We start from the raw sequence: 19,079 nt of genomic DNA, 5'->3' as shown, positions 1-19,079 counted from the left end.
CAAACCAGCTAAATCTGAATCTCTGGGGGTAGGACCCAGGCTTCCGTGTCTGTTAAGGCCTGCTGGGTGGTCCAGTGAGCAACAGGGTGTGGGCCAGCACGGGAGACAGAACAAGGCGCTCCTGGTGGCTGTCGCCCAGCCCCTTCTGCTGGTTAATTACGCTCCTGTGGGCATTTGATTTTTCAGCCCTGGGGTTGGAGGACCACATGAGGAGAGGCAGCTACATGTGCCCGCGGCACTGCCATTCAGCTGTAGTTCACCCAGGGCAGTGACTCACAGCTCTGGCTCTCACGCACCTCTTCAGGGCATCCTGATGCCCCATGAGGATCTTCTTTGGGGCCTCTGCACTAGGCCTTAAGTGGGACATGTGCCTCAGTCCCTGCCCTAGAAGAATTTGTCACCTAGCAAGAGAAATAAGATGTGCACATAAAAATAACTGCTTAGGTGAGGCAGAAATAAGTAAGTGCCACAGAAGCAGTAAAAAAGTAGGTGTGGTGTCATATAGTGCTCAAAAAAAAAAAAAAAAAAATCAGAAGTGCCATTGACTTCTAATTTGCCATCAAGTTTCTCACAGCTCTGAGAAGTCCAGAAAAGCGTCTCATTCACTGTCAGTGGAACGGTGACAGCTTTTACTTAGATGAGTTACTAACCCCGGAGGTGTGTCCATGCCAACCCCAGAGGCACCACTTTCTGGTGACAGAGACTTAGATTTGTCATCGTTTTACATCTGGAAGGCAGGATCATGCAGGGTCAGAGGTGAGGGAGCTTGAGAGGCCATCTGACCTCACCTCCTTGCAGTAGACACGAGTTGGTTACTCAGGGCCCAGAGAAATGAGGCACTGTGCCCAAGTTACACAGCAAGACTAGGGTAGCAGGGGTCGGAGGCTGGGCTTTGACACCAAGCACAGTGATCCTTCTTTTACCCCATCCGAGAGGCAGAGGAGCTTCAGACTAGCAAGACTGGGTCTTTGGGTTTGACTGCCATTAAATAAGGCATGGCACCTGCCCATGCCTGGAGTTCTACCATCCACAGTATTTTTTTTTTTTTTTAAGATTTTATTGATTCATGAGAGACACAGAGAGAGAGAAGCAGAGACATAGGCAGAGGGAGAAGCAGACTCCCTATAGGGAGCCCCATATGGGACTGAGTCCAGGACACAGGAATCACAACCTAAGCCAAAGGCAGACACTCAACCACAAAGCTCCCAGGTGCCCCTGTCAGCAGTACTCTTTTGTTTGCAAGCCCCCTCTTTTGAATGCAGGTTTCTCTAACTGGAGGAGCAGACCACATTCCTAACACCTAAGTTCCCAGGTGGGCAACCTCAGCCCCCAGGCCCTGAGATTTTATCAGCAAAACATTTTTTCTTTTCTACCTGATTTACTACTAAGAAACAGGAAGTATTAGAGTAGGAGGGTCATGCCAGCCCACTTGGTCCAGACATTGTTGTGCGAGCTAAACAGTATGCATCCTCTAATCTTGAGCCAGGGAAATTCAGCTCCACTAAAATGACGTTATGAAGCCAGGACAACATGAAGGATTACAGGCCACCGTTATGAGTAAAGAATCCCAGACTCCTGTGTGCTTCTGACTTTCTGACCATGTGGGCCATCGTGGGGAAAGTGGAGCCGCCCTCCACGTGGGGGAGTCCTGTCTTAAAGGCAGGGCTGATGGCTTCATCAAAATGACACCTAATATTCATGTAAGCTTACTCCCTGGCCAGTATTCATCTGAGCATTTTGTGTATATTAATCCTGCACGAATATCATCATCTCCTTTACAGATGGAGACATCAAGGCACAGAAAGGTTAAGCAATTTGCCCAAAGTCACACAGCTAGTAAATGGCTGAGCCAGGATTTGAACCCAAGATTTATGTTCACCTGCCTCACAAGAAGCCTGGTTCATGCATTGGCCAGGCAGGCTGTATTCAGGAGGGCCTTAAATCCACACATTCCTGGTAGCAGAGAGGAGATGCCCATCTATTCTGGGCAGTGAGTGGGGTGCTGGGGCAGCCATGAACCAGAGGCTCTGCCCCCAGCGAGGAGCCTGAGCCCTGTCAGACCTTCTGCCTAATTCCCCAAGGTCTTCCCCTGAGTACCCCCAGCTGGGGCATCTCTCTCTTTGGCAGCCCAGACCCCCTCTCCCTTCAAAAATAAAATGAGAGGTTTCCCAGACAGCTAGGCCGTCATAGGTGACCCCTGGCTCCTCAGCCTGGAGAGAAATGCTGAAAACAGGACCACGAGGCAAGGCTGGAAGGTTTCTCCTCTCTGCACCCTCAGCTTTTTCAGGTCTAGCCCAGGAGGGCTCCTTTCCACCAGGGTCCCTGTACTGGGGCCTCCTGGTCCTTGGGTGCCTCCTGCCATTCTAGAGACAGGCTCTTCTCCATCAGGATAGCTTTAGGTCAGGGTCATGATGCTTCTTTGGCCTCTGACAGCCCCTGGCTGGGGCAACCTCACCCCAACACACACACACACACACACACACACACACACAGGCACGCACGCACGCATGCACGCACCTTTCCTGGATCTGTGTTTGCCCATACCCCACAAGCCCAGCCACCTAGGACAGCCTGTGGGGCCCCCTGGTAATGGCATCAGGTTTATCCACCAGGTCATCTGAAGAATATATTTGGGTGATCAGTGCATCTGAATGGCCTAGCAGGACAGGAGGGGGTTGGCAGGGAGCTGCAGAAGTAGTCCGGGACAGAGTCCCTCAGAGCTGGGCTGGGTCCTGGGGCTGTGGCCCTGGCGTCTCAAATGCAGTCACTATGAGGGCTATGGGTGCCTCTCTCCAGGATTGGGGGGAGACTGAGCTCTCCTCGGCCCTCTTCTCACACCTGTCAGTCTGCTTAGCGCTGCTTGATGGTTGAGATGAAATTCCAGCCCTTAGCGGTGTCTGATGCTCAGTCTCCAGCAGAAACCTTTATCTGAGATTAAGGATAATGGATTTCCTTTCTTGGATAAGTTTTTTTTTCTTCCTCTTTCTCTCGGACCTTTTTTTTTTTTTTTTTTTTTTTTTGTCAAAAATGCACTGTACTCCAGAAAATAGGCCTTTTGTTAAATGTCCTTTTATTATTTACTAAACTCGCCCCCCCCCCCACCCAGCTTTTCTCCCCCTCCCCCCACCACATTTTTTCATGCTTCCAGGGAAACCTTCCGTTTCAAGTACCGATGAGGAGTGCAAAAAGAATAACTTGACCTTCTCCTTCAGGGTCGCCTGAGCCCTGCTTGAGTGCTCCTGCAGCAGGGCAGCGGGGTGGGGGGGCTGTGTGCTGGAGGTTGGGATAAGGAGAAATAACTGGACTTCTTCCTTATTTTCCTTCAGCACTTTCTACCCACATCTCCAGAACTCTAGATCCTGCTTGGAAGAGATGGGGAAAGGACTTGGTGGGGGGAGTGCCTCCATTGGTTTCTGGCAACAGGGGTCCGTAGGGGGGTGAGGGTGGGAGCAGCCTCCAGGCAGGTGTGTGTGGCCTTCATGGGAGCCCTGAGACCCATTCCAGCTGCCAGGGGTGACCTTGTACCCTCATTTCACCTGGATCTTTCTTTTTCCCCTTTCAACAGCCCTATTACCATATTTAAATGCAAGTATGTCTTTTTTTTTTTCATTGACATTTTAAGTAGCTTAGCTTGACCTTTTTAGAGTAGCTTGTTGTCTTTTGAACTTCTTTTCCTCCCCAGTAGATCCATGTAGCTAGGACAATAGTCTTAGAGTTTAGTGGGCTTCTAGTTGGCTGTGTTCGGGGGTGGCTCTGTTTCTCTCCTCTCCCTCCTGCTCCCTGCTCTCCACGGTGCACGCGCTGCCCACTCTGTCCTGTAGCGGTTCTGTATTTGGAAGGCCCCCGTGGCTAAAGCTGAGCAGCGGGCCAGCTATTTGTTGTTTGCTGCTGGCTTCTGACGCATCATTGAAAACCACAGTCTTTGGAAATGGGTCTTGAAATCAGACCCCCAACAGTTGAAATCAGGCCTCGAAAAGTCTGCCTGAATGGCAGACGGTGTGCATTCTGCGTGCGCGTGCGTGTATCTGTGTGCATCCCCGTGCGTGGCTGTGTGCGCATCATGCCAGTGGCCCAGAGAAGCCCACGGGAGGGGACCCGCCCACCTCTCCCTTCCCCTGGGTGTTCTGCAGCCACACTGGTCACTTTGTCCCTTCTGGCCTTCAGTCCCATTTCTGGGACAGCCTTGCTGCCTGGGGGGTAAATAGGCAAACACTTGATGGGGATCCTTAGGAGACCCTTCACTGCCGACCTGCGACCTGATCAGGATGTGGAGCTCAGACGGGAAAGCCAGATCGAAATCCCCATAATGTGCCCCAGGAGGTTGAAATTGAGAGACAGAGCCACAGGGCTCACCCCACATGGGTCCCTACGGCCGCCCACTCCCTCCCCCAGCTGCCTCCCACAGGTGTACGCAGGCAGTCAGCCGGGCCTCCCAGCACAGCTTGCCCTCCGGCCTGGGGCTGGGACGCTGCTAGAGTCCACAGCTAAGCCGAGGAGACCAGCAGAGCCTTAGGAGAGCAGCTGGAGGTCAGCCACCTCCTGGTGCATGTGCCTGTGCTGCCCAGAGGCTCAGGGCCAACTGCTCCAGGGACCCCTGGGCCATGCTGGCCCTGCCCTAGAACACACTCTGGGGGCCTGCCCCCCCCCCCCAGTCATTACAGGGACAACAGGGACCCCGCTCTGCTCCCAAGAGAAGAGCCTCCTAATCCTCTTACATTATTTCTGTGTGCCTTCCAGAAGCCTGAGAGCCACTGACCTGTGTCCCTCCCAAAAGCTGCCCCGAGGAGATCCCTTGTCATCCCCATCCTCTGAAGGGGGTGGAGCACGGCCTGTGAGCCCAGGCTGTGCAAGGGGGGGGGGGGCCCTTCCAGGGTCTGACCCTCACTCCAGCTCCTCTCTCCCCGCCAGGCTTCCCAGCAGCGGCTTACGGACCAGTGGCGGCAGCGGCGGTGGCAGCGGCAAGAGGATCAGGTAGGGAGGTGTACGGGACAGGCGCTCCCAGGCATGCCCCAGTGTGCAGGGGAAGGTAAAGGCCCTGTTGGATCTGTGTGGCTGCGTCTGTCCACTATTGTCACAGCCCAGAGGGTGGGGACAGGGGGGCGCAGGCGAGGCCCTGCCACCCGGGGCAGCTCCCAGTGGGGGTCAGTCACAGGACTGCAAACCAAAGGTAGACTACTATTCTCTCCTTGAAAAAAAAGACCAGTGAACTTGTTTTTGTCTTTGGATGACCCCTTCACCAGACAGCTGGCTGCAGGACACCTGTGGTCATTTCCCCTTCGGCGTTCACTGCTTCACAAGGCTTCGTTCCCAAGAGCGAAGCACCAGGTTGTAAGAGGGAGGCTCAGAGCCCCTGGCCCGCTGCTGCCCCCCACCCCCTCCACCGCACCTGGCAGGTGGCCAAACCCCAGTTTCCGAAGGCCAAGGCCAGATATAGGGCCAGTCCCAAGCTCAGGGAAATGGAGTGATTTCCTGAAGCCCCTGTCACATCCCAGACTCCTCAGAGCAGAGACCAGAGAGCTCCTGGACCTAACCCTAACCCTAACCCTAACCCTGCCAAGGGAATCGGGGTTTTCCCTCCCACAAAATTGCTCTGGTCCTTTGGTCTCCAAACCCAACCTTTTAGGAGGTCTGGAGCCCCTCAGGTGAGCACTGTGGGGCTGGGCTCATTTTCCCAGCAGCACTATGGGGCCAGGTTGGAGCTGGGGTATGTCTAGGATACCAGGCCCCAGAACAACCTTATGCCCCTCTCCCCCAGATGCTCCCCACCTTCCTGAGCAAGTGGGGCTTCTGCTGTGTGCTGGGCTCCCAATGAGGCCTCCTGGCCTCCATGCCCCAGCTGCCAAGAGGTCCTGGCTCCTCCTAGACTAGCCATGGCTTGCAGCTCCCCTCCCACTCCCCCCCCCCCGCCCCCGCCCTCCCTGCAGACAGGGCACTGGAGCACCCAGGGAAGCAGTTTGCCAGGGCTCTAAGGAGGGCAGGGGGAGGGAGGTGCTGGGGGGTACCAGGAAATGGGGCATTAAAAGCCCAGAGGGCAAATGCCAAAAACCCAAACCCTCAGTGATAAGAGACTGGCACAGTGAGGCCCTTTAGAATCATCAGTAAAACTCCGTTCCATGCAAACTGGCACTGCCTCGAGCTACAAAGGATCCACTCCCTGGAATCACCCACTGGGGATTTGTTTGGAGGGGCCAGGAATTCTCTGGGGGCTGCCGAGGGCCAGGTAGCCAAAGAGCTGGGCGCCCGAGCTCAGCCTCCCGCTGCCCCCACCTGCCCTCCGGCCGGTGTCCCCTGGTGCCCCTGCCCTGGGGGCGGGGCGCGCTGCTGCCTGGTTGTTTCCCTGCTCTGTTTGGTTTTTTAACTTGAGTGCTTTTTGGTATCGTTACAAAACGAGCCTCTGTCCTACCTGTGCCTGGTGGGGGGGGACGACAAAAAGAAAACTCGAGATTTTTGAGTGTTGTTGGTTGTTTTCTCCGTTCAGTTTCTTTCTTATTATAACTTGGATTATGAAACTAAACTTTAACCCGAAATTAACCCTGCCTCTCTCCCCACCCCCGTTCTCCTTGACTTCATGGCAAGTTTAAAGGGCAGCATGGGGTTCTTTGAGAGTCTGAGAGCGGTCTCCCCATGGTCTGTGCACCCCCCCCCGCCACCCCTACCTTCTCACGGACCCCCAGAACCAGGCAGGAGTCCCACCCATCCCCCCTAACTCCTAACCCCAAACTCCAGAGCCATCTCCAACCACACTTTTTTTTCCAGGATCAGTGGTGTTTTATTTGTAGCCATTTCCATCGGGAGCCAAGTCTCCCAGGGGCCATTCGAGGTCAGCCATGCTCATCGCTGCACTGTTAGTGAATTCTATTCAGGAGTGTGCTCCCAGACCACCTGCCCCACACCAGCCTAGGTTAGTGTAAGGAGTAAATCCTCAACTCCGAGGTGCCTGGCCCCAGGGGTGCAGGCTCGGCTGAGAAGCTGCAGGGCACCCCCCAGTGCTGCCTGGGGGTCAGGGACTGGGGGCGAGCCCCAGGGCAACGACTAGCTTGTGCCTGCCAAATTCAGAACACCACCTGGGCCGGAAGACACCTGCCTCCGTGTAGCCAGAGTAGCTCAGCCCCTCACCCCCATTCCCCCTTTGGACCTGGAGCAGGGTTACAAGCCTGGGGAATGAAGATCTCTGCCTTTCTTTTAGTGCATTTTGGCCTGTAAGGACTGTCCCCCTTCCTCCCTCTAGAAAATAACCTGGACTCCAAGCCTGGCCAGATGGCCAATTATTTACCTGTTGTAGTAGCCCCTCGGTGGCATTTTGGCAGATATGTGAGAGGAGCTGCACAGACTCATTTGGGTTTGTGCATCAGCCTAAGCCAGCAGGTGATCACTGGTTTAGCCTTCCCCTGCTCCTGCAACCCTACCCTCCCCATGCCAGCTCCTTCCCAGGGGACAAGGATGCTCCTTTAGCCCCCAGGCAAGAGCCTCAGCTGTTGGAGGGCATCACAAGTCCAGGCACCTTGTCTAATAGGAAGGAGTCTGTGGGAGTAGTGACCTTGAGCTTGGTACTCTGCCGAACCTGGCAGGGGACTCAAAACAGTAGGAAACGTGGCCTCCACTCCCCAGGGGCTGGCTGTCAGGCTTGGCCTAGAAATCAGGCATCCTATGGAAGGCCCTATTTTGCCTTTCGTTTTTGTCTAGTTCCACAGCTTTGGGGGTTTTTTCCTTCCATATTATGACGTACTGGGGGAGCTTCCTAAGGTGGAAGCACCTGCTGAGGGCTGTGGAGGGGAAGGGGGGAAGCAGCTTGGATTTTGCTCAGGTTGGCAACTGGTAATCTGTCAGGGCTATGGTGTCAGGGTAGGAGGTCCAGGGGGGCCTTGAGCTCTGCACCCACCTCAGCCACCTCCTCGGGGCAGCCTGCCCGCCTTTTCCTAATTCACACAGGACTTGAGGTGAGCAGGGCTCAGGTGACCCCCGCCAGGGGAGGCCCCTGCCGACTCCTAGATAACTTCACTATCAGTGGTCACTTTTCTTTTACCTTCACCCAGTAGTCTGAAATGTCATCTTTTCTTGTGCTCAGTCGAGAGTTTGTTTGTTTATTTTGATCGTATTCATTCAGTTCTGATGGCCTCATCATGTCCCACCCAAACCTAAATCCAGTTTGGTCAGCCACTCCCCCCGCCACACACACTCAGGTGAGGGAAAAGCGGTTCGGATTTGCAGGCTATTTTATTTCTGGGTGACAACACGGGGTGGGTCTGTGTATCAATCGAAGAGCTTCTGAGCCCCCCGCCCACCCCCTGGCCCATCTCCGGCCCCAGCCAGGACCCCTTACTGTACTTTATACTTGCCAGCTTTATTCCAGTCTAGTAACATGAGCTCCTGACGGTGGTGGTGAGTGCGAGAGTCATGTTTCTGTTGTCTTTTCTCTTGCTTGGTTGGGGCTGCGGTGAGAGAGTGTCTCTGAGGCATACTTTCCCGCCTCTCTTACACTAGGATCTGCACACCTCCTCTCAAACACTCTTCTGAGCACGCTCAGCGGGAAGGTTTGTCCACACCTATTAATCCTCTCTCGGTGTCCAGCTTCCTGTTAGTACCAGCTGGTTTGCATGTTTTTGCTTGTTCAGATGAAACAGTTCAAGAAACAAACTCATATCCAACTCTCGAGAAATGTCTTTTTTTGTACACTTTCGTTTTCGATTTTTTTTTTATTAGTTACAACTCCAAAACACCTGTTGTCCAGTAAAACATTTCACACCTCCCCTGCCTGTTCTTAGAGTGTATGTCTCTGTGGGACTGAACTAAATGCATGCACTGTAGTAGATGTCCTGGTAGCCGTAGCTCTAGAACATGCATTGTTGAGTTGATATTACAGGGCCTCCAATAGCCCGGGACAGCACAGCTGTCTGAAGGATAGCGTGGGGGACCAGGAAGAGAGGGGGCTCCATATTTTCAATGTTGCCAAGGGGCTTGGATCCATGTTCTCGCCATCAGCCACCACCACCTCCCCTCACACTCCCTGCTCCCCCAGTCCAGCACTGGGTCACCACCCTCAGCTCTAGCCTTCCGAACTGAGATCTCTGCTGATAATGTCCAACTGTAGCAAGAGAGAACAGAAACAGGATCAGAAGGAGTCCGAAAGCTCTCCCTTTGTTCTTGTCTTGTGGTTCTTGAACAGAGCACAGTCTTTGCTTCTTTCTTAAGGCCCACCGGCCAGGCTCCTCCAAGCCCTCTATGCCTTGGGTCCTTGGCCAGCTCACATCCAGCCTGTCAAGGGAACAGGTCCATGTAGCAGTCCTGTCTACATGGTCTAGTCCCCAGGGTGGAGGGAAAATGAGACATGGTGGGGAAAAGGATTCAGATCTTCAGATCCTCAGCCCGCACACAGGGAATGCATTGGGTCCTAGCAAAGGTTGGCATCTGTTCTTCCGGTTGGTGAAGATCAAGGAGAAGCCTTTACGTGTGCTCTCCAAGGAACAGGTGGGGGTGGGATGTGGCAAGGGGCGTCAGAGTGGTGACATTGCTAGTGCGGAGATTATTGGCACAGCTCCAAGGGGAGGGGATAAGAGGGAAGGGGAACCTATGATGTTCAGAGAGGCCACGCTTTCCCTCCATCTTCCCAGGAAGATTTCCCAGTCCCACAGCCTCTGCCGTCAGCTCAGGGGCATGGGCAGTCAGTGTCCCTGGATACACTATCTCCCCTACATTTGTGGTGACAAGCCATAACAGAGTGCCAGGGGTCTCAGAGAGCTTTTGTAACTAGTCTTTACAAGTTGATGGGATGCGAAGTAGTTGCCACTTGGGACCTGCTCTTTAAGTCAGGCTGGCGGTAGCTCTGACCTAACACTGCAGGAGGGCACCGTGGGATCCAAACCTTCAGGGGATAAGTTATTAATTATGGGAGACTGAAGCCCGGGAGGTCACAGAGTCCACGACGTTCCCAGAAGAGTGTGAGATGACAGAAGGGAATGGTAGCTCCTTGGGGAGTGGTGCATGGTACCGTCAGCATGAACAGGGATTGCAAGTGAGCAGGCCAGTTAGCCACCAGACGAAGGAGGGCCCCAAGGCCCAGGAAGGGAAATATGGGAAGAGCCATCCCGCAGGGGGGTTGGCGGGAGGCAGAGGGAAATGGCCGGAAGCGGCAGGCTTTGGTGGGGTGCTAGAGTTGCAGACTGATGCAGGCCACTGAGCAGGAAGGAGGGTGGGCAGCAGGCAGAGCCAGCGAAAATCCCCCTTATTGGCCTAAATCCCAGGTCTGGCTCTGCTAGGGAAATGGCTTTGCTACCCTGTGACTGGATATCCCTAATAGTTTCGGTTCCGATGGGTAAAATGAACAAAAGTAATTCAAGTCAGGAGGTAGAACAAATAGGTTGACCTTGATTGAACCATAAAGGAGAGGAGATGTGAGTGCTCATGAAGCAGGCGTGCCCATCCCGGGGATTGTCCATGTGCCCCTGACACCCTTCACCTTCTATGTGTTAGGGGCTGGGGGTGTGAACAGTAGCGTCCCCCATACACTCCTCTAGCTGCTGGAGGGATCTGGGAATTATTTGCATCCTTTGTGGCATAAGTTTTAGGGTTCCCAGGTGTTGCTTTCAACAAGCCTGCATTGAAGGTTGCTTTGTGCCAGGCACCAAGGAATATAAAGGCAGACAACATGTCTTGCCTTCAGTGGTCTGAGAATCCAGATTCCTGCTAAGTCCCTATTTCCCATGATGCATTGTTTCTCACACTGTCAGCTTCATTTTAAAAAGGAAAATGGATCAATGTGCTGCCTTCATTTCTGAAGATGGCTTTTCTGCACCTCTGTCAGCAGGATCCGACGTCCAGGAAGGGGGTTGCTGCAGGGCAATCATTTCTTCTTTCCCACCCAGCCTCCCTTGCAGGCATCCTTTGGGCGCTATGATGCCAAGACAGCCCATATGGGGGTAGGGTAGGGTCATGGGTACACCCTCTCGCTGGGAAAGCGCCACATCTGTGGCCGTGGCACGGAGCCAGTGCAGCAGCCCAGAGGGAGCACAGATCTGTGACCCGTTATGACCAGCTGCTGCAACCAGCCAGACTTACCTCTCAGTCCACTGCCTTGTGTCCTGGGGATGGGCACCTCATTTCTCAGTTTGTCATTAAAATCTTCATTTCTGGGAGAGCCAGGTCTTTCACCATCAAGAATCCCACACTGGATTTCAGTAATCCCAGTGAATTTATAATAACGTGAAGCTGCACACTGCTGACCTCTGCTTCATTCACTTTCCAAGGGCTTTTGGACCAACCCTGTTGAGGATAAAATACATCAGCTGTGATCAATAATTTTGTAATAGAAACACCGTGCAGTTGATAAATCAACTCTAGTGCAATTAGTGACTAGCCTTGAAGCCTAGACCTCAGTATAAGTTAATTCTAAAGTGAATGGAGTGGGGAGGGGGGAGGATATTAAGGGTCTTTTAAATCAGTGGAATTATTTTCAGAGGGTGACACATCCCTGTTTAACACCCTCTCCCCGCGGCCCCCCTGCCCCCAAGTACCTGGTTGGCACTCTCTCTCATGCTGGCTCAGGAGCCCAGGCCCTGCTATCTGGAACAAGGGTAGAAAGTGTGGTGGTGCCCTTGGAAGCTGCATGTAGAGCACAATAGAGATGGGCAGAGGGACTCCCTCCTTGCACCCCGGGCTGGGTGGGGCCACTGTAGGGTGTGGGGAGCCCCAGAAGTTGGTGAACCCACATGTTGGTGAGAGTCATCAAAGGAGCACAGGCCTGGGTGTATCGTGGTTCCTTGCGTTTCTGCGGGGGTTAGATTGCCATGTCTGTGACCATAGCTAGCCCGTGAGACGGACAAGAAAGCAGAAGGTTTTGTTCCAGTTCTGCATGTTTATTTTTAAGAGAAAGCTGATCTGCAGAATGGTTGCATGACTTACCCAAAGTCACACAACTGGTTACCTGGGGTGCAAAGCTGTGGTCAAGGGTGAAGAACCCCGACCTTGAACCCAGATCTTCTCACCTGCTTCAGTAACCCTGCAGAGAAACTGTGTGTGTTCATGAAGAATTCACCTGCCAGCCAGATGCCCCCCATGCGCGGAGTATGCTGAGAGAATCCAGTAGCCTCGGTGCTGGATTGGTGGAGAACTCAGGTCCCTATACCTCACAGGCCCTTCTGTCAGGTGTAGATTGCAGAACTGGGCTCAGGGCTCATCTGCCACAGAATTTACTTCACCAGATATTTATTAAGTGTACAACAACAGTAGTTATTATTACGTGTGGCGCTTTGGGTTTGGGCTATATCAAAAAACCCAACTTGGCATGGTTAAATATTATATGGGATTTGTTGGCCAGCATCCTGGAAGCTCCATAGAAGAGTAGGCTTCATGTCTAGACTGCTCAGGGCTCTTTTTTTGCAGTTCCCTTAACTTTGTCTTTCTTTTTGCTTCAATGCTGTCTTTATGTTGGCTTTCCTACGGTGGCAAAATGGTTGCAGTGGTTTCCTGCTTCCCACCAGCCTGTCTTGAAGAAGAGAGGGTCAGATGGTCCTGAATTCTAGCAGAAGTCCAGAGCTTTGTGTTGCTGGGCTAAGGCCTGGTTTGGGAGAACCAGTCACTAAGGGTGGGATCCAACCCCCTCTGAGCTGAATAAAAGGAGAAGAATGGATTTCCAAAGGACAGTCTGGGTGCAGATAAAGAGATGGAAGGATGAATGCTGCTGGGTGGGAAAGCATGAATCCCTGCCCTCAAGTGTCTCCCACCCTAGCATGGAGGCTGACGGGTACTTACAGTATGATGCCATAAATCCAGTAACAGAAAGGGCCCAGAGGAGGAAGTAGTTGGCTTTGTCTGGGAAGGTTTCACAGGGGAGTAGTGAGTGTTTCTACTTTTAAAGGACAAGTAGGAGTTCCCCAAGAGCCAGAGGGAACAGCATGTGCAAAGCCACAGAACCCAAAACAGTAGAGTGAATCTGAAGCCCTACAAATGGCTCACTCTGGCTAGAGAATAAAGTGCAATGGGGGTGGGAGGGGCATGGGGGGAGCAGCCACAGATAAAGCTGGAGGACTGGCAGAGCCAGAGCAGAGGGCCTTTGGTGCCCTGTGAAAGAGCCTGGATTCACACAGACAACTGGGAACTTCAGAGAGGCCTGACCCCAGGAAGTGACATCAGATTTGTATGTTGGACAGCAGGGTAGACTAGAGAGGAGAGTGCAGGAGGACAGGTGACATCATGTAAACACTCCATAAATGTTCATCTGTCACTACCCAGTAAGGGATGCTTCAGGCCTTTGGCTTTTATCCATTAGCTGATTAACTGGGCTCAGCATCATGCTGGGGTCTGGGGTGGGATGCAGAATTTCAGGGCATGGTCCTTCACCTTCAACAAGTTCCCAGTCTTTTGGGGAGGACGCAGCATGCACTGGATAAAAGAGCTGAGCTTCAGTAAAACTACGTTCCTGCCTGGTCAGAGAGTACTCAGCAGGCAGGGAAGCTCAGACAGGAAGCAAGACTCACGTGGGCCCCACAGGATTTCAAGCAGGAGATGAGAGGACGCTTCAGGTGAGAGAATTTGGATAACAGGTTGGCAGTGGGATGACAGCCAGTGCTGAGGGGACAGTGGGAGGCTGTCTAATAGGCTTGATGAGGTCAAGACAGACTAGATTCTGAGAGATCTTGAAAACCAGATCACTACAGTCATACTGGTGGGAGAGAGAGGTTCATATGCTCTATGGCAGTGGAGCTTGGTAAGGACAGAACCAGCTCAGGAAGGTCAAGTTGGCAGCGGCCCCACAGAACACAGCTTGACCCTTCCCTAATCCCTGGGGTGGAGGATTCTAGTCCCTAGAACAAGGGAAGGGGAGCAAGGCTGCCAAAGGAGGGCCTTCCCTTGCAATCCTCCACCTTTTTCTGTGACTCTCTTTTGCTTCTGCCAACAAGTTATTACTCATTCCCTACTTGAGGCTGTTGATTCCCACCCCTGTGCCCTCATGGCAGTCGCAGCCAGTCCACCTTCCTCTGTCCTTGCCTTTGCTCCCTCCATTAAAATTGGCTCCAGGTGTGCCAGGAAGCCACACCTGATTAACCCTACCTGGGGTGCCCCTCCTCAACACAACACTGTGTCCTTGGTGTCCTTCCCTATTGGTGAGGTCTTCTGGATGAGAGGCGGCGTTCTGCCTCTATGGAACATGTTTTGCATGTATTTCAGAATGGTGCCTGCCTTCTCCAACAATATAAACCATCAGTACTCCAGGAGGTGAAGTCGACCTCATTCTTAGTGTAGATGACTAATTATTATGCAATTGGAGAAAGCAGAAAGTAAAGGGGCCCTTTGTTCCTGGATGCTTATTAATATTAATAAAAAAGGTCTCCCCTTGCCAGCTTGGAATCCTGCAGAACAGGAGGTAGGCAAATAATGCTTTTGAACAGCTGTGATTGGCTGTTGGAATTGGACCTGTCAGGATGAGGGAGACACGATGAAATCTACTGTGTGGCATGGATAGGAAGGTTCCAGCCAGCACCTCAACATTCACACTAACCTATGAGTTCCCGTAAGGGAAGGATATCTTGCAAGTGGTTGGATAGGATGCTAGAGACACCTTCCACGCAATTTTAATACATGATGATAATAGTCATATTCATAAAACTGCTCCATTATGAGTGAGCCAAGTACTGTGCTACGGCCACCTGCCTTACCCCCATCTAATTCTCATAATCCTATAAAGAGGGCACTATCTTGTTCCCATTTTTTAAATCTTGAAACCGTGGCTTAAGTAGCTTGTCAGAGGTAGTAGAGACAAGATTGGAACTTGGGTCTGTCTTGTCACATCTGTGCTCTCAGCCATGTCAGCAGATGCTCCATCATACCAGCCCCTCCAATTCCTGAGCAGAGGTCGGCATTCTTAACACCTATTCAAGGGCAAACCACCGCTGCCCATCAACTTAATTCTGCCCTTGTATCCTTGGGGGAAGAGAGAACCTAAAACCATTTACAAGAGGCCTCAGGAAGCATTATATATGCACATTTTGCACCTGCTTCTGCGTCGCAGACTTGAGGTCATGGTTGTGTCTGGCTTCGGCTGACATTTCTGATCTGGCTTCCAGTCCCTGAATCCTTTTCCGACCACAGGCAGACAAAGGAGGCCCAGAGCAGGCGTGGTCGGGTAAGAGGGAGCCAGCCTGAAGGTAGTTATTATTCTGTGAAAGGGGCCTTTAGCTGAAACAGGACTGAAGGAAGTTAGCCACTGCCCAAAAGAAGCGAGGCCATGGAGCCAGGGAGGGCCTCTTGGGGCAGGACAGACCTTCTCCCGCTCTCCTTAGGGATGAGTCAACGTCCCTTCGGTGAGCAGTGAGGCCTGACTCTGGAAGGTCGCTGGGAAGCCCAGCCCAGCCGTGGGGCTGCGAGGGGATTGGCCGCCCCGTTGCTGGGGCTTTGCTTTGGGCCAATGGCCGTGAAGGGGCGGGGCCGGAGGCGGGAGCCCGGGATCCTCGGCCAATCAGCTTGCAGGGAGGTTGGGCACCCGGTACTATGGCAACAGCGAGCAGGGGCTCATTTGTTTTGTAGATGAGTAATTACTACGCAATTAGAGAAAGCTAAAAATAAAGAGGCCCTTTGTTCCTGGTTACTTATTAATATTAATAAAACGGTCTGTCCAGGTCTGTGGTGAGCAATCAGTGCAGACCTGTGCGCCTGTGGTAGAGCACTGTGGGAGGCGAAGGCTCTCTTTCTGGAAGTTATTTCTGACTGTAACCTGCAGAAGGTTGACTTTCCCGGCGGCCTCCGGGGTGAAGAGAGACTGAGCCTTACAGACACACAGGGGACCCAGGCTGCCCCGGAGTCAGGGGTGGGGCAGGCAGGGGTGGGGTTAACCCAGCCTCCAGAAAAGACCAGAAAACCTAGACTGCTGTTGGATGATCCAGTTTTGCTGTGTATCCTTGGCCACCTTATGTGACTTTTCTGGGTCTAGACTGTTCCACTCCAGGCACATCAGACCTTCCACAGAGGCAGCCCCTGAGATTTCAATGTCTCCCCGACCACCTGGCTCCAAGAAAAGCCAATCAGGCTTGGATATGACTTGCTGGAGGGCTACACTGGGTTCGGGGACTGGCCCCACAGCTGTATTGCTCTGGCCTTGGGATAGAAACAGCTCAGCCCTTATAACCCTTCACCATCCTAGGGGACCAGGTTGCCTTGTGGAGTAATCAGATAAGAATAATAAACACTTTTTTTTTTTTTTTTTTTTTTAAAGAGGATAAGAACATGAAAGAGTAGGGAATCAGAAGGCTTGATTCTGGTCTAGCTCTGCCATCCAACAGGCTGGGTGAGTTTTGGGCAAAGGGCTTCAGACTAGAGGGTGCTTGCAGACCTTTCAACTCTGTAGCTCTAGATAGCTGCTGTGTCCACAGCTCTCAATCTCTTGGGGGTGGGGGGGCATGGTAGTGATAGTGCTTTTAAAATTAAGAAGAATGACTGGAGAGAAGGCCAGGGGTTTCCAAGTGATGAGAATGCATTTGAAAACAATCAGTCCTACATTGTTTTCATACATAGAGGGAGTGAGAGGGACAGAAGTATTCCAGAATTGTGAGTATCACAGAAAGAGCCTGTAGTCAGATTTCCATCCTTGGGTATGGTTGATTAAATGTTTAAGGTTTGGCCCTCTGGATGGTATTTGTTAATAAAGGTAGACTTGTTAACAGTTACCATCAATAAGAGACCAGGGCCAACACGGTGGTTCTTGAACCTTGCTGCTTGTTAGAATCATCTGGAGAGTTTTTGAAATTCCTGGTATCCAGGCCACCCTGCAGACCCATCAAATCAGAATCGACCAGGGTCAGCCCCAGGCCTCAGTAGTAGTTAAAACTTGGACTCAAGTACCACCAGCTTCTTGTCAGCTTCACACCATCTCTATGACTTTATCACCAGCATCCATATCTCAAGTGAATAAATAGAACCAAGCCAGGTAGGTTGCCCCCACCTCATCTCATGACCAGGAGAGCTGGTCTGGATCCTCAGCCTGCAGCCTGGGAGCCCAGGGCTGTCCTGCCTGCCCAGGAGGGCCATCCCTCTAGGGCAGCCTGAAGGGGTCTTTGTCCTCACAGATGAGATTCGAGGACAGGCCTGTCCTAGCTGAGATTAAGAGCATGTGCATATAGAACCAACGGCCTGAAGCAGCCATAAACATGGAAGCAGCCGCCCTCTTTGACTGTCTGATGAATGGGGGCCTTTTGGTAAGGTCGGAGTTTGTTTGTTATTAAAGACCTAATTAGAAACATAAGAGGGAGCTGAATGGCTCCGTGCTTGGCTAATTAGTGACATGTATGCACCCGCTTTGAACTTCAAGGACACAGAGCTATTAGTGCTTACATCAAAAATGGATTAAACTCCTGTGCCTTTATAATCATTAAAGACAGGCTGCTTGAGTGGAAAGCCTTTTGTAGAGGTCCTCAAGGGGCTACCCCTTGGGCATCCTCCCCACCCTACCCCCCGGGTAGTAGAGCCTGGGGCAGCGAGTTTCCATTCCGAGTGACCAGGCAGTAAATACTGCTGGTCCCAACCGGACTGACCCCAGCAGAATGCAGTGGTCTTTGGGACTGAAACCAGGCCTCTGGTCACACATTCCAGACGCGTCCCTATAAGGGCTCAGGTGTGGGAGGGCTCCCTTTCTGTCTGGCAGTGTCCCCTCTTCCCCACCCTGAGCATAGCAATCCTGCCCACCTGCCTTATGCCCGGCCTTATTCTGGGATGTGGCCCAGAGGAGGGTGGTCTAGTCCTTCGGGAGAGACGTGGTCCCCTATCTCATAGGGCAGGTATGACCCAACCCCAGGGAGCCCCCAGTCTGGACAGGGCGACAGAGCCCTCACCCTCAGGAGCCAGCAGTCCAACGGGGAAGGTTTGGTGTCTGTCCTTGCAACGTGTCTGAGGCAAAGATCCAAATAAACACAAGATGTCCTGTCAGACTAGAAGGCAGGGAAGGACAGCCGAGCAGCAGGATTCTGTTTGACTAGGAGCTGGGAGTTGCCCTGACATCCAAGTTCAAGTTGGGCTCAGTCTGGTCAGAGACACTTCCGAGACAGCTTCCTGCACCACTGTAGTCCTCGCAATTGGACCCATCCTACAGGTTGTCAGGAGCATGAAAAAAGATGGGGTTAAACACCCACCAGTGTACCTGGCACACAGTAGATGCTTAGTACTTAGCAATTCCCTTTCCAGAGTGGCACCCATAGAAGCCACAGCTTCTGGAACTGTGTGCCTCTTGCCTCTGAACCCAACTTTGCCCGTAGTAGCTCCACCTTCCCTAACTGGGACAGGGTGCTAGCAAATTCTTTTTTTTTTTTTTTTTTAATTTTATTTATTCATGAGAGACAGAGAGAGAGGCAGAGACATAGGCAGAGGGAAAAGCCAGCTCCATGCAGGGAGCCTGATGTGGGACTCGATCCCGGGACTCCGGGATCACATCCTGGGCCAAAGGCAGGCGCTCAACTGCTGAGCCACCCGGGCGTCCCAGTGTTACCAAATTCTGACAAAGCTTTTCATCGTGACTGAGAGTACTACGAGTATACGTAGGTCCAGCCTTGGACTCCATGGTGCTTTCTTGTCATAGTACATGGTGCAGGAAACATGCGCTGAGCCTGCAGAGAGTGGAATCACTCACAAGATAGAAGCTAGGATCCGATGCCTCTGGCCGAGGGCAGCAGGCAGGCTGGGAATTCACGAGAGAGTACGCACAGCCCAGCAGCACCGAGGGTGGCTGAGTTTGGGGAGAAGCCAGGCTGGTGTCTTTGTTGACCAGATAGAGCTGGCTGTGCCTCGGGACATAGACAGTCACCAGATCCAAACAAAAGCAAGGGACATTCTCAGGATTAAAGTAGGAGACACTCAGAGCAACCAAAGTGTTCTGGAGAGAGAGACAGACAAGGAGAGGGAGTCACCCTGGCACCTCACTCCCTGTCCTTATTTCCTTTCGGTCCTCAAGGCAGGGTGGTCAGGAACTGGAAGCCAGGGCCTTTCGAGCTGCCTGGCCCGGTGGCAGTGGAGGCCGCAGCCTGTCTCCCCAGGCTCAGTGCGCTGTTGCGTGGGTGCTGGTGGGCTCTGGGAGTCTCCTTATCTGCCGCTCCTTGCAGGTTCTA

The 19,079-nt window shown here is 52.6% G+C and overlaps 1 protein-coding gene and 2 long non-coding RNA genes across 23 annotated transcripts in view; 2 read left to right on the top strand and 1 right to left on the bottom strand.

The window, feature by feature from the left end:
* MSI2 (musashi RNA binding protein 2) overlaps positions 1-19,079 on the top strand; it is a 391,805-nt gene that overhangs the window by 355,234 nt on the left and 17,492 nt on the right. For 5 of the 19 annotated variants that reach the window (XM_077852563.1, XM_077852562.1, XM_077852575.1 and 2 more), the window contains 2 exons: positions 3,566-3,589; positions 4,891-4,971. The exons of 1 other annotated variant lie outside the window; for it this stretch is intronic. In XM_077852563.1, the coding sequence (XP_077708689.1) occupies positions 3,566-3,589; positions 4,891-4,971 (105 nt within the window). Of the gene's footprint in view, positions 1-3,565; positions 3,590-4,890; positions 4,972-8,481; positions 8,532-19,079 lie in introns of all 19 variants that reach the window. 13 more of the 19 variants (XM_077852564.1, XM_077852568.1, XM_077852576.1 and 10 more) reach the window with 6 other exon arrangements.
* On the bottom strand, positions 8,219-15,370 carry LOC144286298 (uncharacterized). 3 transcript variants are annotated; one of them, XR_013354351.1, is made up of 4 exons: positions 14,985-15,370; positions 11,979-12,550; positions 11,053-11,256; positions 8,219-9,252 (listed from the first exon to the last, which is right to left on the bottom strand). It is a non-coding gene; the product is annotated as an uncharacterized LOC144286298 (long non-coding RNA). The 3 variants fall into 3 exon arrangements; XR_013354350.1 differs by adding an exon at positions 11,508-11,556 and having other exon boundaries at positions 8,247-9,252; positions 11,979-15,368; XR_013354349.1 differs by having other exon boundaries at positions 8,250-9,252; positions 11,979-15,366.
* On the top strand, positions 8,538-19,051 carry LOC144286299 (uncharacterized). Its single transcript, XR_013354352.1, has 3 exons — positions 8,538-15,737; positions 16,202-16,273; positions 17,052-19,051. It is a non-coding gene; the product is annotated as an uncharacterized LOC144286299 (long non-coding RNA).

The sequence above is a fragment of the Canis aureus genome, chromosome 16, assembly GCF_053574225.1.
Source record: "Canis aureus isolate CA01 chromosome 16, VMU_Caureus_v.1.0, whole genome shotgun sequence".
NCBI lineage: Eukaryota > Metazoa > Chordata > Mammalia > Carnivora > Canidae > Canis > Canis aureus.
The sequence above is the reverse complement of the archived record's forward strand: the minus strand, read 5'-3'. Positions and strand labels throughout refer to the sequence as shown.